Below are 19288 nucleotides of genomic sequence, written 5' to 3'. Positions count from 1 at the left end.
TACTTATTATTATACTAAAGAATACAGTCTAAGATCTGCCATGGGATTCTGTAAACTAGGTCATAACTAAATTAAAACAGAGAGCATAATTTTATGGACAAAATTAAAACAGGCTAGTTTCCTTCCCTCCTCAGTAAGTTGAAATGTTGATGAATTCTTCAATTGCACTGCATAGGTCATCAAGATTATATACTTGGTGCTAATATTGGTGGTTATGTAAAACAGGTCTATATAACCCATTCTTTGACCAGTAGGGTCTTAGTCTGAGGGAACTGCATTATGATAATATCAAGGCTGACATCTAGCAGAAAACTGTGGTGGTAGAGATGATGATTATCTTAATATGGACTTCAATATCAATATAATCATGATATGTAACTTTTCATTGATTTATAGAAGGATCATTCCCCATTACCAACTCCAAAATTACATTGTTGACAAAAAACTGTCTTAATACCAAAAAGTTAATAATTCTGTCAATATAAAATATTTTCCAAAAAGGGAATGACATATACATTCATGGATTATGGACCCATTTTCTATTGATTTCAATAGTATACCATTCATGAAGCTAATTAAAAAATCCTTGTATCAAAAAGCTTTAAAAATTCTCCCAATCACAATTCTTGTCACCTAGCCCTAGGGAACTTGCATTCTAACATCTAGGCCTTTACTATAAAGTCTATGCTGGAGTCCTTGTTACTTAAAGTAACAAGCTATAGTGCCTTTAATTAGGGAAATCAGAGGGCTACGGGAATAGAATGCTTTCTTCCTATATTGATCAAAGAGGTCTCTATTTTTAACTCTATCTTAGCTTGTGGTGAGTTAAATCATCTCTTTTCCAATACCCAAGTACAGTTTATTTTATATGTCAGCACTTTTTACTCAATTGAGTGGTTTGGGTGATATCTCTACCCTAATTTTTTTGTCTTTCAGTCTCATATCTTCCTCTGGGGCTACCTCTCTGGGACTGCTTCACAAAGATCTCCAAGAATAGGTACTTGCTCAGAAAGAGAATATTTTTAGTCCTAATGCCAATGAACAAATTTCTCCTTCATTGAATTTCTCTCAATTTCTCTCAAAACTCTGCAAGGATTCTTCCTCCATACTTACTATGTCTTCTATACAGATGTTAGCTTTCTGAGAGGGCTGCAAGTTCCTCTAGATGTCAAATTTCATATTTTTATCCTTAGCACCTAGTACAGTGTCTTGAAAATAATAGACACAGATAAATGTTTATTGGGTTGGTAAAAGATCCCCATTTGTATGGGATAAAGATAGAGCCTGGACTATTATTTCACTGATATAGGAACTCCTAAATGAGGAAACTACTTTTTTTTTAAACCCTTAACTTCTGTGTATTAGTTCCTTGGTGGAAGATTGGAAAGGGTAGGCAATGGGGGTCAAGTGACTTGCCCAGGGTCACATAGCTGGGAAGTGTCTGAGGCCGGATTTGGACCTAGGACCTCCTGTCTCTAGGCCTGGCTCTCACTCCACTGAGCTACCCAGCTGCCCCCGAGGAAACTACTTTTACCAGTACACAACAGCAACTTTACAGTAACTTAATAGTTTTAGAAAGTTGCATATAGCTCTGAACCACATAGTTGCAAAGCCAAAATATGTTAGAGGTGGGACCTAAAGTCAGCTCTCTAGTCACTATAATCATGAATGGTTAACAAAGATCAGTTTATAGATTTTGACAAATTAGCCAAAAGTTAAGTTTGTTCGCTAGTCAAAAATGGATCTAGGTGACCTGGATTCTAGCTCCTTTCCCCTTACAAAGTAGCTATGATATTTTCAGTTAGTAACACAGTATTTGTTAATGGGATGTATCTGAGCATGTTTGTAGATGGCTGGGAAAAAGTCAGAGGATAAAGAGATTGAGGAAAAGAAAGAAGATGATCAATGGAAAGAGATGCGAAGAGACAAGGTCAAAACATAAACAGGTGGGTTACCTAAAGCAAAGAGCACAAATACCTCTTCCAACAAAGACTTAAGTAAAGGAGGAGTGAATGAAGAGGAGGTTGGGAGAGAGGGAAGAGTAGAGAAGAAAGAACTTTACAGTATATGGCCCCCTTTCAGGAAAATCGGAGTTGTTTACATCAGTGTGTTGAGCGGTGTTGTCTGAGGCCAGAGGAGAAAGGAGGTTTCAGAATAGATGCTATTAGGGAAGAATAAAAGGACTGCTCTGCAGTAATAATAATGCAACTGACATCATGGATTTGTAATGTATCTAGATAGCACTGTAACAAGACTTTCTCCACATGATATTGGCAGCACATGGTTAGGAATAGGGACTGTAGATGATGGGCATAACCCAAGGTTGAATTTGGAGAGCATTAGTGGAGATGAGGCAAGGAGGTATGGTACCAAGTGTAGCTGATAACATAAGCTCAATTTGGTGGTAGGTCCAAGAAGATAAGATTGTGAAAGAAGGCCAGATCAGGAATAGCAGACTGAAAAAAACCCAAAAAGTTGAGGAATTAGAGGTCACAATGAAGATAAAGAACATTTTTTGAGGCAAGGGGAGAAACTGAGGGATATAAAGTTGTGATTTGAGAGAGGAATTTCAGAATTTTGGATTATAAGACTTATGGGTTATGTTAACATCAAAGGCATTACCATCCCTATTGCTGGCTGAGGTGAAATGATCATAGAAGTCCTGGAAGTTTAATGGAAGGTCAGGGCATTCAAGGGGACATCAATGTGTACTCTAAAGGCACCAATCAGGAAGGCTAGACTTGGAGTGAAGAGTAAGAGTCAGTTACTGAATAACTTGAGAAAAGAGGGAGAATGAATTAGAGATCTGTGAAGGATTGCAAACAAGGGCTGAAATGAGTGATGAAGATAAAGTAAACAAGGAAGAGAGGTTGATGAATGAGATTTGGCAAAGTAATAGCATATAAGTGAGATTGAGGAGCAAGGAGTATGTCCCTTCCTTTTGAACCAGTGAGTTGGTTGGGTATTGGGAGGAAAGATGAAGGATAAGGGATGAGGAAAGAGCCCTAGACCTGGAAACAGTAGCCAGGGAAACACTATCTTTTGGAGATTTAGATTTCTATAAGTTCAAGAAGATGGGCAGAGTGTAAAGTAAAGAGATTCAGGAAAATGAAGAGTTTATTAATAATAGAGCATGGGTTAGAGCTGAATGAGGTCCAAAGGAAGGAGCTGAGGACCTTGTTATAAAGCATTTAAACATTAAATAGTCTCAAAACATGTAACCTAAGAACAGTGTTACAGCAAAGTACTATTGCAGGTGGCATAAAAATCATATTTTCCTAAGAACAACTTTTAAAATCTTTTATTTATTACACTTCTGAGACCTTGGACAAGTCATCCCACCTCTCAAGGACTAAAGTTTTTATCTTTAAAATAAGGTTTAAGGGATCTCTAAGGTCACTTCCAGTTCTAAATCCTATGACTTACCTACTTTAATTAGTAACTTACCAGGGCAGAATTTTAAGGGAAAGAAAAAGTTTGGCTTGTTGTTAGTCAAAAATGACTCTCTAAGGAATGGCAGATAAAATAATTATGCCCTCAAATCCTCAAGCTCTCTATCTAAATGGAAAAAATAGTCTAGAATGACTGCTAGAATTTGAACATCATTGATTCAATGTTTCTAATCAGTTTCCTCCAGAAAAAAGTAATTTAAATTAGAAATGTGTAAATGAGTAGTGCTTCAGAACAGCCTGAAAAATTACCCATGAATATATATTAAATAGGTCTATTTGATTAAAAACTTTCTGAGCTAGTCCAATATTAAAATAACATACTGAATTTACAGAATATTTATTTTAGGTCTCATGGTATTCTCTAAAGCTCAGGAGCATAGAAGTTGGCACTGTTGCAGTCTTAAATGGAATTATTATAGCTTACACTTCAACCTTATCTCTGGATTATATTGCACCACCTTATCATGAGGTATTTAATTCTCTCAACATACATTTTGTAATGGAAAATCAAAGTTAAAGGCACAGCAGTAGCTACTGTGAAATTCATCATGTTGGACACTGATCAGACACCAGAGAGTACACATTTTCTTTCACCAAAGAAAATTGTTAGTTTAAATGTTATTATAATAAATACTCTTCAATTTCAACTTAAACTCTTAGAGGAAAAAACTGGGAGTAATAAAACATCTTTCCCCCCCCTTCTTGCCAAAGGAAGAAAAGGATAGTTTCAGACTGTACTGTTATCTTTATGCTGCAATTCATGCCATAACACCAACAGTATGTGGGACAGTCTAGTTAGAAAATAGTCTCATAAAGTATCATAGAGTGATAACAGAAAAATCAGAAAAAATTTTGTTTTCTTACTTCTCTGAATAGATATAGGGATACTAAATAAAACTGATCTAATCACTACACTGTAGAATGTTATACTTACTAAGTCAAGCATTTGCAACTTCTTAAATTGGAGGTCAATCCAAGGAAGGAATAGGTGAAATGAGCAAAATATATCCTGTGGTTCACTTATTACACTGAGGTCAGGAAATGCCCAAGTGGACGAGAGAACAGCAGCAGGGAGTCCAGGCCAGAGAAAGGATCCAATTCCATCTCTTTTCTTATTCTCAGCAGGTAGCTCTGGCTTATACTTCACTAAGAAGATTGAGGACATCTGGAGTGAGCTTTCTTATCTCTTCTCACTTCTACCTTCTAACACTGACTCTTCACCTTTATCTTTACACACTACTGTTTCTTAACTCTTTTTTTCACACTGCTTAAGAGAAAAATTTCCATCTTCCCTTCCAGGTTAACCTCTCTGAGACCTAGGACTATATGCCCATCTTCTCCTTGTGTTATTGTGTCCTTTTTTTCCCACTAGATATAGTGTCTACCTCAACTGATGTCTTCCTCTTTGACCATAAGCATGTTTTTTGTAGTTGTTTAGTAACTTTCAGTTATGTCCGACTCTTCATGACCCCTTTTGGGGTTTTCTGTGCAAAAATATTGCAGTGGTTTGCCATTTCCTTCTCCAGCTCAATTTTCAGATGAAGAAACTGAGGCAAGCAGGGTTAAGTGCTTTGCCCAGGGTCATAAGCCAGTAAGTGTCTGAGCCTGGATTTGAACTCAAGTGTTTGTGACTCCAGGCCTGGCACTCTATCCACTGAGTCATCTAGTGGCCCCGGAAACTTGTTCAGACCTCCCCTACTTAAAAAAAAAGCTTCCATCTTTTTTTTTTATCCTTTTTGACAGTGCTTACGTTTAAATCACTAAATCATTTTTTTTCTTTTTCACTGCCCAGCTTTGAAAAAGAATGGTCTACAGTGGCTATTTTCACTTTTTATGTACACTCACTCTTTTGTTCCATCTTCTAAAAAATATGAATTTAACCAACACAATTAAGAAGAGCATTTTCATACACATAACAGAAAAAGAGCATTGTATGTGAAGCCAAAAACCTGTGTTATGGACAATGAACTTATCTTTGTAGTGTAATAAATTTAATGTGTTATTTTCAAAGGTATCCTGATTGTTTTCTACTGACTTTTAAAATCTCATCTTTTTATACATTTAAAAATTCTTCAATGGCTCTTTTTTCTTATTCTTTGTTTATATTTTGGTAAATTTATCCATAAACATCTTCTCAATATTCCTTTCTCTCTCTAAACCAAAAGGGGAAAAAAACCCCTCCAAAATCCCTTGTATTAGCTAAGGTAAGCAAAACAAATCCCCATATTGGACTTTTCTGCCATTTGGCAGAAAATTTGTGTTTCATTCTGCACCTTAAGTCCATCACCTTTTTGTCAGGAATGAGGGTAGAGTATTTCATCACCAGTCATTTGAAAACGTGATTAGTCACTGCATTGATCAGTATTTTTAAGTCTTTCAAAGTTGTTTTTTCTTTACAATAGTATTATTATTATTATCAACCCTTACCTTCCAGCTCAGAATCAATATTATGTATCTGTTCTAAGGCAGAAGAATGGCAAAGGCTTAACACTGGGGATAAAGTGACTTGCCCAGTGTTATGCAGCCAGGAAGTATCTGAGACCAAATTTGAACCCTGGATCTCTCGTATCTGGTCCTGGCTCTCTATCCACTGAGCCACCTAGCTGCCCCCAAATGTTATTATTGTTGTATAAACTAGTCTCCAGGTTTTACTCACTTCTCTTTGTATTAATTCATAAATGTTTCCCCAGGTTTGTAGGACACTGTACTTTTTGCACATTCTATTCCATTCATATACCATAATTTGTTCAGCTATTCCCTGATGGGCACTCCTACATTTCAAGTTTTTTTTCCACTACAAATAAAGAACTGACACACACACACACACACACACACACACACACACACGCGCGCGCGCATTTTTTTTTGGTCCTTCTTTGATCTCTTTGGGGAGTAAGCTTAATAGAAGTATCACTGGGCCAAAGGGGAAGCACAATTTTAGTGATGTTTTATGTATAGATTCAAGTGCTTTACAGAATGGATAGACCAATCCAGAACACTAATGGTTGTAATATGCATATAATTTAAACTTTCAATTTTGGGAAACCCTTATAAAAGAAATGTTGTTAGGCAATTCTTACTACTGTCATTTTTGTCTAATTTTATGAGATGAGATCTCAGAGTAGTTTTAATTTGCATTTCTCTTATTATGATTTGGAGCATTTTTTCATATGGCTATTAACAATTTGGATTTTTTTTTTGTTTGAGAACTGTGCTCATATTTTTTTTACTATTTATCTATTGTGGTATGGCTCCAGTCCTGATACATTTTAATCAGTTCCTTCTGTACTTTGAATGTTGGATCTTTGCCAGAGAAACTTGACTTAAAAAAATTCCCTTGACTTAACTGTTTCCCTTCTAATTTTTGATGCATTAATTTTGTTTATATAAAAACCCGTTAATTTTATGTAATCAAAATTGTCCATTTTATCTTCTCTATTCCTTTTCTGGTCATAATCTCTTTCCCTATCCACAGAAGTGATAAGCATTTTATTCCCTGCTCCTCTAATTTGTTTATGATGTGGCCTTTTCTATCTAGGTCATGCATCCACTTGGAATTTATATCAATATACCATATGTGATGTTGGCCCAAACCTAATTTCTATCAGACTACTTTCTAGTTTTCCTAGCAATTTTTATTGAAAAGTGAGTCTTTGCCCCAGAAGTTGGGGTCTTTGAAGTTGTCAAACATTATACTAATATGTTCATTTCCTTCCATAGGTTCCATTTAATTTGCTCCACTAATTTATCTATTTTTTAACTAGTAGTAAATGATTTTGATCATTGCAACTTTGTAATAGGGTTTCATTCAAACCCTGGAAATCTGATTTTCTTCCAAGTCTATGAAAGCTCCTCTCTCATAGGTCAGCAATAATATTCTACAAATCTAAAGACTTTTTCTCAGTCTTTGATCTTTCTGAGATATTACACTGTTAACCTCCTTATATCTCTTTTACTCCTTTGGCTTCTCTGGCAATACACCATTGTGGTCCTCTCACTTCTCAGACTGAAATCATTTTCTGTCTCCACTGTTTTTTCTTGTTCTTTCTTTTCTGTAAACATGGATACTCCACACAGTTCCACCCTACTGCTTCTACTCCTTCCTTTAAAGATCTCCTAAACTTTCATTCTCTCTGAAGATAATGTTTATGATTAGTAAGTATAAGAATTAAGATATGAATATAGGTTTTCTTTTTCCTAATTCCAGTGCTCTTCTTATAAAAATAACATTCTGTTTACATCCATAGTGCCCATCAAAAGGGCAGCTAGGTGGTACAGTAGAGAGAGCGCCAGTGCTGGAGTCAGGAAGACTTGAGTTCAAAACTGGTCTCAGACATTTACTAGCTGTGTGACTCTGGGCAAGTCACTGAACCCTGTTTGCCTCAATATTTTTCTTCATTTGAAAAGTAAGCTAGAGAAGGAAATGAGAAATTACTCCAGCATCTTGGCCAAGAAAACCCCAAATGGGGTCATGAAGAGTCAGACATGACCGAACAAGAATAACAACAAGCACTCATTAAATGCTGCTACTCTCTTTAGGAGCCCAGTAGTAGTCTTTTTAGAAATGGGCTCATATTGCATGGCCTGTGATATCTATTAATGGATATGAATCCATTTCTGTGCTACCTCATTGAAGGTGCCACAAACGCACCTGTATCTTGCCCAAACCAAAGGGTATGCACGTGTAATAGGGAATAATTTATTTTAGAGGCAAGAAAGAGTACTAAATCTTGGGCCAACATTGCAAACTATGATCTGTGAAACCACAAGAATTGCTGAAAGATTTTTAGGAGTTCCTTGAAAAATATTTTAAATAGTCCATTTTGCTGTTTTTAGGCTGAATCTGCCTGCTATAATGAGGATTTTAATTCTAAAGCATAAAATACAGTGCAGAGACTTCTACTCCCTCAGTACTAAAAAACAATTGCTCCAGATCAAACACAAAACATGAGACACCCTTCATTTTTTATTAGATCCATTAGAAACTTATTTTATTCATTTTACTGCTGTTTTGATGTGTTTCACAGGGATTCTCTTAGATAATATTTATCCAGTTTGACTAATAACAATGCTACAGGTTTATATAGTTTTGCAATTTGATGTATTATTTGAAAATGCACATATTCTGTAACCTGGTAGAATGTATAAAAATAAAGACATGACAGAACATGTTAAATATGTCTAATGGTGAAACATTTTTTAGCTTTGGGAAAATCCATTTAACCTCATCAAGCTCTAGTTTCTTGAGGGTTAAGGGGTAAGTGGGGATACTTATCCAGGCTTCTTTACAGGATTGTTTATAAAGTTAGGTAAATGAATGTATATGAAAGTATTTTGAAAGCTATAAAGTGATAAGCATAAATGTAAGGAATTATCATCATTGTTAATTCATAACAATGATATAGATGGTGTTATCTTTCCTATTAGAATATAAGCTCTGTGAGGACAAGGGACTGTTTTTGCTTTTTCTTTGTATTCCTTACAATGTGTCAGGCACTATGTTTAATACATAGTAAGTTCTCAACATAAAACTGTTGATTAATTTATTATAACCTTTTAAAAAAGTTTTTATTTAGAAATGATACTATTATGGGAAAATTCAGAGGTCAAATATTTTTATTTAACCAATTTTGAACTTTTTACTATGGTTAAATTTGTTGGGGTTATTTATATTTTTCTTCACCTGGTTACATTCTGCTATTAGGATTCCTATCCATACTGAACTCTGCTATTAGAATATTTATACATACTGAACTCTGTGTCACTAATGAAAGCATAAGTTCCATTGTGGGGAGTCAAGAAGAATTAAAATACTATTGAGAGAATGGAAAAAATTATTAAAACTGATGGTCTAATTCAATCATTTATTTCATCAATAAATATTTTTTAGTATTTTATTGAATAGATAGTTATTTATTAGTATCCCCATCAAAAGTGTCCCCACACTGATAAAACAGGCCCACCAAAATGGTCATAAAGCTGTGCTAGGAACTGGGGTATGGGTAAGAGACATGAGAAAAGTAAAAGAAATGAGCTTTGCTTTTCAGTGACTCTTCTCCCTTCTTATATACTGAAAAATCCCCTCAACATCTTTTCCTACTCTCTCCTTTGTTTCAAAATTACAGGAAAAGAAAATCTTTATTTTTTTTTTAAAACCAAAGCACAATCTTTATATGGGCAGCTAGGTTGTACAGTGGGTAGAGTGCTGGGCTTGGAGTCAGGAAAACTCATCTTCCTGAGTTCAAACCCAGCCAAAGACACTTACTAGCTATGTGACTCTGTGTATATCATTTAACCTAGTCTGTCTCAGTTTCTTCACCTGTCAAATGAGATAGAGAAGGAAATGACTGAAGACTCTAGTATTTTTGCCAAGGAAACCTCAAACAGGGACAAGAAGAGTCAGACATGACTGAAAAGAACCTTAACAACAATACATATTTCGTAAATATTTAACTGTGCAAATGTAGTTTTCCCTCGATAGAATATAAGCTTCTTGAGGGCATTTCATCTTTATATCCACTGTGCCTGGCACATAGTAGGCACTATGGAATGCTGCTTAATTAATTTATAACAGTATCCTTGACTGTTCTCAACTCTATATGTAACATTGTCTTGGCCATGCCTAATCCATGCATCATGGAGTTTTATTCAGATTTTCAGAATGGTAGAGACAACTGATATGACTCATAGTCTTGTTGCTCCCATTTTAAAGAATTTGAGGAAGGAGAGGTCATGTAGAGCTTGGAGATGGAAAGATGTGGAGGGTACTAGCTGCCATGATATAGTTAATACCAGATTCTTTCTCCCTCTCTTCTTTTTTCCTTCCTTCCTTCCTTCCTTCCTTCCTTCCTTCCTTCCTTCCTTCCTTCCTTCCTTCCTTCCTTCCTTCCTTCTATTTCTCCTTCTCTTACCTTCCCTTCTCTTTCCCTCTCCTCTCCTTTCCTTTTCACTCCTTTCCCTCCTTCAAGAAAGGCCTTAAGTTTGATGCATTCCCTCAAGTTGGGGAGATATTTGTCTCTTAAATCTTTATCTTTTTGCATTTTTATTTACTATATTTCTTAAGATGACAATTGTGACCAAAACTGTATGCATTAGTGTTGGAATACAGTTGAGAGGAGATGATTAGGGCATTTTTTGGGAGGGAGATAAAAATTTCAATATTTTTCCAAAGCATGATTTTTGTCTGGGGGCTCAGATATACAGAAGTGAGTTAATGATTCATTTTTATAACTTCCCCTGGGCAAAAAGAGCATTTATACTGGGGTTCCTCTAGTTAATGAGTCAGCAATAGTAGCTTCTGAGACTTGCTGGGCTGGCACTGAGCTGTGGGTTATGCCTTCTTCCTTGGCTTGTTTGAAAGGAAAGTCACTTCTAGATGGAAAAGGCTAAGGGAATAATTTTGACAAAAAGACGAACTCAAAAGGAGAGGAGTAGTGTAGGAGCAAATAAGAATGCCCTGCAACTCTCTCTGTTTGCTAGAACCATGTCAATTTAACACTACCACTACTGCAAGATATATAACAGCAAAAATTCAGATACTAGTTATGGTGGGCTTGGTTTTCTAATTTTCAATAGCACTAAATGAATATATCACAACCAGAATTATTTTAAAGGGCACACAAAAATGGGTGGGAATATCTTGTGCACTCTATTGAATCCCAAACCCCAGCATCCCCTCCTAAATCAATACAGAAAGTGATAAATCTCTCTTTGGATTTATGGTCCAATCTTATAATCAAGGAAGCTCTCTTAGTGTAATTAAAATGAAATAAGATTGATTTTAAAAAGATATGCCTGAGATGTTATTAAATATAAGGTAGTGGTCAGTATATTCACTAATATCTTCTAAATTAAAAAAAAACAGGATTTACACTTTAAGTTTGTGAATGCACATTGAAAAATACAACACAAAATATAACAAATTATCATAATTTTGCTACATATCTTCTACATTTCACAACAAAATCAAGAGGCAATAAAGGGAATAAGATCTGCTCTGCTTGGAGCAACTACAAAGACCTAGGAATGTTGGCTACAGGTTGTAGAGAAATCGAGCTGGGCTTACTAGAAAGGTATAATGAGCTGCTTCCTCAGTAAGTTCTACCAGAATTTTAAGGGGAGTCTGGATGACCATTTGTTGATAATGTAGAGGGAATTCTAGTTTAGGCTTGAGTAGAAAGATCTCCGTGAGCTATTTTAATTTTAAGAAAATAGAAGTGATGCATCATCTTCATGTAAATCCATATATCAAGGATCTATTCAAAATCTAATAATTTGTACAACTTGAGATCAACATGGCTTTAGGAAATCCTTCTACTCTAAAGTTAAGGAATATACTTTTTGAGAACTTTGGCAAATCCTACAACACTCAAGAAGTAGTTAGGCAGCACAGTGGACAGAGTGCAAAGCCTGGAGTCAGGAAGGCCTGAGTTTAAATCTAGCCTCATACACTTAAGGCTGTACTGGGTGTAACAGATTGGGTGAAACTAAGCAAAAAGCCAAGCAAGCATGCATTGTGAAAAGCTTTTGATGGAATTCTGAGGAACCCAGGAGAAATGACAGTTGGTGTGAGGAGAGAATGCTGGGAAGAGGAAACCAACAGTTTTGGCTCTCTGGACCTTGGGGCAAGGAAGGGAGGTGGGAGGCTGTGTCTCTGTGGGACTTTGAACATTTCAAAGGGCAAAATCTGAGATTTTACCCCACCATCTGCTGCCATAGCCAATCTAACTGAATCTGCATCTTCTGTGAACATCTGAGAAGACGATATTGTAGATTCCCGAGTTGACCAAGGAGTCTGGGACTCCAGTGGGAGGGAGCTGGCCCTGGAGGGCTAAATAGCCTTGCTTGAGCTTGATGTACACTCCTTCTCTAGCCATTTGTGATCTTTTAGGATAGGAGTTTTACTGGGGCCTGAGACAGTGTTAAAATCATTATCTGGGACAAGATAGAGATGGGTGCCACCTTGAATGACAGGACCAGCAGTTGAGAATTTGGAATGTTCCCAGGTGCCATGAGCCAGGGGCAAATATCAATTGGCCCCAACCTATAAATACCCCCAACAAACAACAGTTGAGAGCTCAGATTTGAGCAGGCTCATCTTGGAGCAAGGGCTTGGGATGGAGGGAGGTGAAGGGTGAAAGGGTAGACCTGAAACCTGTAGCCTGTACCTTACTAAGAGAGAACTAGTGATCAATCATCATCATTGATATTAGAGCTGAGAGAGTATACTGATTCATCTATCAACATCAACATCAATAGCCTTCCCTAATCTCTGGCTTGGCTGTGGCCAAGTCAGGTCAGAGTTAGTGAGAGGGCGAAGACCTCCAGTTACTACAAGCCTAGCAATCTCCAGATTTGATCAACAATTATATTAATAGTCAATCAATTAGCAATAGGGTTCTCAGATCCTCAATGCTGTTAACTTGTTTTCCTTATCCCATTAATAGATTCAATATAGTGTTTTACCAACAAGTATCTTTCCTGAGTGGTTATTATACCAAAACCCTTGGGAAAGGGAGATCAATATGCAGTCAGATAACGTTTCCAATAGCCAATTAATAGCCTTCTCAACAAATAATCCAACCTCAGGTTGGGACCTAGAGAGGTTAACCATCCATCCAACCTCTCAGGAGTCCCCAACCTGGGCAAACTGTTAAAAGGGAACACCTGACAGGCTTAGCCAATCAAGGCTGTCAGGGAGGAGAGGCATACATTATATTAATAGCAATTGTGAGAGGAGTGTGAGTTTTGTCCCTCACCAACTATAGCCAGTTTAGGCCTGAGCATATAATCCTTCCTCCATTCATACTATCTCTGAGATCCACATATACAATCAATTATCAAGAAGATCCAGGAGACAGACAGATAGAAAGAAAGATATAGAGATATTCTAAATATAATCAGAATACTCAATTTTCTTTAACAACAGTTAACTGTGACTAAAAAGCTACAGAAAAAACCAGTTACTGCTCAGCCCTGGGAAAGACTGAGAACTAGGCCATATTAGTTTACCCTCACCCTCTTCCCTGAAATCCCTTAATACTCTGTCGCTGAATAAACCTCTGTTGAGTTATTTTAAGACAGAGTTTGAATAGTGACTTCTAGGAGGGAGACATTATCTTGGGGTTAGCAGGGTGGAAGGAGCACAACACTCCATATTGGTGGACAGCCTGGTTGGGGGTAGGGCAAGGCTTGCCCTCAAATAGCCCAGCTCTGGGTAATTGAGGGGGGCCATTTGGGTCTCATCTAACTCCCAACATCTCCCTCTATCCTCTCTACCCCAGCACATCCATTTGGGGGAACCATATCGCGAGTTACACCCTCAAGAGTCCACATCCATTCAGCCAAAGGGGGTTACCAGAGCACACCCCATCTATCTGATACCCCTGCTTCTTACATGGGCAACCCTATAAATGTATGTGCAGCTTTGAAGGGGGTTTTTATAGAGTTCCCTATACTAATGAAATCACAGATTCAAACCAAATATATGTTTGTGAAACAAGATTAAAATAGAATAGGTTGAAGTCATGATATCTATATCTACAGAAAAAATATGTACACACAAATGCACATCAATTTATCTACAAATAGATGTTTGTGTGTCTGCTTGTCTATCTAGAGTCAAAAATATAAACAAATATTTGTTTCTTGTTGCCAAAACATATATTTCAGGGTCTTCTAGAGACGTGTGTGTGTGTGTGTGTGTGTGTGTGTGTGTGTGTGTGTGTGTGTAACTGTTAATTCCTTAGATATGACCTTTGGAAAGGCTAAGGTCATGAAAGAGAAAATGTCAATATCACCATCAATTAATGTGCTTGGATACCCATCCCGGGATAGGAGTTATAAAGTATATACCTTACCCTCTAATTTTATTACATATTTTAAATTGGAATTGAAATGATGTGGCCAAATGTTCTATGAAGTATCAAACCTCTTGTTGGTATTCAATATAATAACTGCTGTGAACTACTAAAATATGTAATTACAATGATAGGAATATGACCTGCTTAAGTATTATTCTACCCAAAAAAATACTGAAAATGATATAGTAAGCATATTTTTTAGTAAGTACATTTTACTAGAGATGATGTAAATTCTAACCTAATATAGTAGTTTAAACAATAATAGCAAAAACCCAAAGAACCTCAAATGTCAACTTTATTCAGTCTAAAAAGCACTGTCAACAATAAAAGATTTCTGAAATCTATTTTGCTGACCTGTTTGGTGAAGATGATCTCTAGCCACTTCAAATAAACGCAGGTGCATATTTGTAATGGGGTTAAAGGAGCCACAGGCAAGGAGAACAACTGGTATCTTGCACTTCATTTTGGTAGAAGTATCACAATCTTGCTTAGGAGCACATTTTACCTTAAAGAAAAAATGACCGTTAACAAAAATTGCCATAATATTTTTCAAATCAATTTCTCATCATAATGAAAAGTATAGTTATTTATCACTTGTGTAACTGACAAGGGAAAAATACAACATGACAGAGTATACCTATGGAATATATATTTAATTTTCAGACACAAGATAATATTCAATCATGCCAATGAACATTCAGTCTAAGTCTAGAGAAGACTATAGAAGTGTATGTTTTGGCAACAACAGAGGAAACATGGAACCTGGAAGTCTGAAGGGACCTTGGAAACATTTTTAATATAGCCTCTCCCTGATGTGCTAAATCCTTGCTACAACATACCTGAGAAGTAGTCATCCAGCCTCAGCTTTAACATTACTAATATAATAAAACTCAGGAACAAGAATAGGCAGTCTATTTTTCTAATTTTATTTTCCCCTCAATTACATGTAAAAATAAGTTTTACATTAAAAATTTTTTTGAGTTCAAAATTCTCTCTCTCCTTCTTTCTTTGCCTTCCCTTCTCACTAGATGGCTTAAATTTTTTAAATAAAAAAACAAATTTTATTTCTATGGATTTTTTAACTTATTTTTTCATTTAAAACCTTTACTTTCTGACTTAATAATAATTCTAAGTCATAAAGGTAAGGGTTAGGCAAATAGAATTAAGTGGCTTGCCCAAGGTCAAGTAGCTAGGAACTATCTGAGGCCAGATTTGAACCCAAGTTTACCTGACTCTAGGCCTAGAAATCTATCCATTGATCTGCCTAGCTACCCCTGCCCCACAATTAAACAGATTTTAGTGGTAACTTTTAATATCATGTTCATTTCTCATTGTATCCCTTTCACCACTCCCAGGAAGCCATTCTTTGTAATAAATAGAAATGAGGAAGAAAAAAATTAGCAATACTAACCAATGATTTGCAAAAAAACCTAAAATTACATGTAATATTTACTCCTCTGCAAAGGAGCGAGGGGAGAAAAAGTCTTGAATACTTCATTTCAAGGCCAGTTTGGTCATCATTCTTATTGCTTTCCTGTTTGTTTACTCTAATTGAATCACTTCATGTAAATCTTTCCATGCTTCTCTATACTTATCATATTTACAATTTCTGATAGCTTAATAATATTCTGTTTCTTGGAGACCCAGTTTGAATGCTTCTAGTTCGATTTTAGATGGAATAAGGCACTTGTAAATCATTGAACACTTAACAAAGGAGGAGGCTAATATTGCTCTAACATAGGAAGGACATTGAACAAGGGTACAGTTTGCTTCTTTGGGTACAGTCTCTCTCGTATTCGTATGGAAATGTGTCTGGTTATCAAGTCGTCAGGTTATGGCAACTTGTGTCACCTTTGGTACCCACCATGTCTGAGAGGCTCAGGCTCCACATGATTGAGTCTTTTTATGCCTTCAGATGGCCCAGAAAGTCATGTCAGAGGAGCTGGGGCCAATCAGGTCCCAGGGGTAGCTTTATCTTTTTTTTTTTTTTTAGATAAATCTTTTGCATTTTGTGTGTGTCAGTAAAGAAACTGCATCATTGATCCTTTCACAATATTCAGGTACAGCAATTTATTTAAACAAAATGGACTCCAATTCTGTTTTGGTTCTTTGCTATTATAGTATGTCATGGTGAGAACTTTACAAATATATTCTCATTTGATCTTCACAACAGGCCAGTAAGACAGGTGCTATTATTATTCTAATTTTATAGTTGAGGAAATTGGGACTGTCCAAGGTCATACAACTATTAAGTTCCTGAGGGTAGATTTGAACTCATATTCTTGATGGTAGGCCCAGAGCTCTATCTCTGGCATGCAACTTAGCTATATACAAATATTTATGTATATGTGGAGCTTTTATTATTTTTTCCATTTCCTTCCTTGGAGGAACATAATCCTAGCAGTAGAATCTCTGGGTCAAGGAGTATAGGAATTTTGGTCATTCTTTGTATGATTCCAAATTGCTGTCAAGAAGGTTCTCTTTTTTTAGGATAGTTCAGTAACAGAAAAGTTTAAAAGAGGTGCCTATTGTTGGGGAAAGACAATGAAATCTATTTTGAACATGCTAATTTTGAGATATCTCTAGGACACTGAGTTTAAATTCTCCAAAGTTCTCCAAGAAGGACTGTAGCTTAAGAGAGAAACTAGTGTTGAATAAATGGATCTGGGAACCATCGACAAAAGGAGAGTAATTGAACCCACAGGATCAGGTGATGAGATCACTAGGAGGGTTCACCAAGAGAAAAGGATCTATAACACAGCCTTGGGGGATGCATGATATACAAGAAGATTGAGCAATGGAGACTGAAGGGTCAGCTATGAGAGAGCAACATCACAAAAATCTCAAAAGGAAAAGGGTATCCTGGAGAAAGTAGAAAACAGTGTCAAATGCTGCAGGGATGTAAAGGAGGTTGAAGACTAATTAAAGGTAAACGAAACTGGCAATTAAGCAATCAGTCATGTGTGGAATAAAGTAAGGGGAAAGTGAGTTGAAGAGAGGGGATTTTTTGATGAATTATGAGGTAAAGTTCTCTACTGAGAGTGTGAAGGTAGAGGAGATACTTGAAGAGAGATAAAAAGGTTTGGAATGCCTACTGTATTAGTAGGTTAGATAATTGATTAGGGATGATTAGAAAGACTGCCTTTCTGCAGTAGCCCAGTTAAGATTAGGTAACAAATTTGTGGAGGACTCAGTCCACTACATAGTTTCATGTTTCAAGTCACAATCTCATGGCTTCTTCTAGCATAAAAGTAGAAAGAAAAGAACGTTATTAGTAATAGAAAAAAGAGAAACGGATTTGAGAGTAAAGAATAAGGTACAGCTGAAATACCAAGTACTAAAGATTAGAAAAGGTGAAGAATGTAGCCAGAACAGGAATTGAGGTGTGGAGGTATAGGAGGTCATGGGAAAATTAAATATAGGTTTCAGAGTTGTGAGGCATTGAGAGAGATGGAATGATTAAATGATTACAGTCATATAAAGGAATTTTGGAGTTCCTGGACATTGAAGGAGAACACTTCTGGGTAATGGCATAATCAAATTTATGACTATTAAAGCAGGTATCTCAGGTAAAGCGGAGAGGTAGCTCTTGGGAGCTGAGTAGTTTATGGAAATGAATAGTTATGTTTATTGAGGAAACACCAACTTGTATACTTACATATCCAGGCATGAGGGCAGAGGGTGGGAAAGAAAGGAATATTGTGAGAAAAGTACTGAAATTGAGAAAGGAAGGAGAATTTCCTCAGGGTCAGTAGATAAATCCACAGAAATATGAAATGAGTCATAATTTTGCCAAGTGAGAGTAGGAGATGAAGCGTCTGGAAGTGGCAATGGGGAGTATGGTTTATTCTTATCCCTGCACTAGGACTAATGAAGAATTAAAGAAGGGGTAGCCAGTTGTAGAAAGGATGGCCAGGGATACAGGATTGTCTAGTTGGGGATCTAGAATGCAATGAATATCAAAATATAGAAGGAGAAAGAAAAGGAGATGGTCAAAATGAAGGAAGTTTAAAGAGCAGGAGTACCTGCAGAGACAAAACCCAAGAACTATGAGATCATAATTACAAAACACTTTTCACACAAATAAAGTCAGATGTAAACAATTGGAGAAACATTGCTTGTTCCTAATCAGGCTGAGCTAATATAAAAAAACAATACTTCTACCTATATTAATTTACCTACACAGTGTCAATCAAACTACCCAAAATTATTTAATGGAATTAGAAAAAATAATAGAATTCATCTGGAAAAAAAAAGGGAATGGATATCAAGTGAATTAATGAAAAAACGTGAAGGAAAGTACCTTAGTTATACTGGGTCTCGAACTTATCATAAAGTGGCAACCACCAAAACAATCTGATACTGGCTAAGAAATAAAGTAGTGGATCAATGGAATGGATTAGGCACTTAACAGCAGTGTTATATTGAATCTCTGGGAGCTTGAAGATCACCTTTGATTGACAAATAAGTCAGTTGGATGGAATGTTCCCAGGGAGTCATGCGAGAGGCAGGAGGAGGGGCAGTTGAGAATCCTGAAAGGGTTCTGGGTCTTTGACCTGTGCTGAGGCTGGAGATGGGTGGATCCTGGTCTTGGAGTGAGAGGTGCAAACATCTCTCTCTGCAAACTCTTCCTGTACTTGAGATACCGTGCCAACCTGTACCTGATCACCACCCTGGTGTCTACTGCCCCTAGATATAAGGAGTTACATCATCTAGATATCTAGGTTTCCCAGGGCCCGGGAGGGATCCGGGAAGTGGGCAGGAGACGAAGAAGAGGGTGGAAAAGGGTGGAAATAACTCAACTGTAAGGCTGAAGATCTATTGAAAAAGAAGTCAAAATATCCCAGCAGTTTACCTACTCTGGTTTAGTCCTGGCCAGGCTGAACCAGAGGGAAGCTACATTGATTCTTCATCTGTCAGCAGTTGAAATTTCATTAGTAGCCAATAGAATAGGGTCTCCTATACCACAGTCCT

General features: G+C 36.7%; 1 protein-coding gene across 1 annotated transcript in view; it reads right to left on the bottom strand.

The window, feature by feature from the left end:
* The window catches only part of NMNAT3 (nicotinamide nucleotide adenylyltransferase 3), a 151117-nt gene that overhangs the window by 44525 nt on the left and 87304 nt on the right, over positions 1–19288 (bottom strand). The window contains exon 2 of the mRNA XM_044669981.1: positions 14669–14819. Within this exon, the coding sequence (XP_044525916.1) occupies positions 14669–14777 (109 nt within the window). The 5' untranslated portion in view covers positions 14778–14819. The remainder of the gene's footprint in view (positions 1–14668; positions 14820–19288) is intronic.

The sequence above is a fragment of the Gracilinanus agilis genome, chromosome 3, assembly GCF_016433145.1.
Source record: "Gracilinanus agilis isolate LMUSP501 chromosome 3, AgileGrace, whole genome shotgun sequence".
In the NCBI taxonomy this organism is placed as follows: Eukaryota; Metazoa; Chordata; class Mammalia; order Didelphimorphia; family Didelphidae; genus Gracilinanus; species Gracilinanus agilis.
This window is presented reverse-complemented; position numbering and strand designations above follow the sequence as displayed.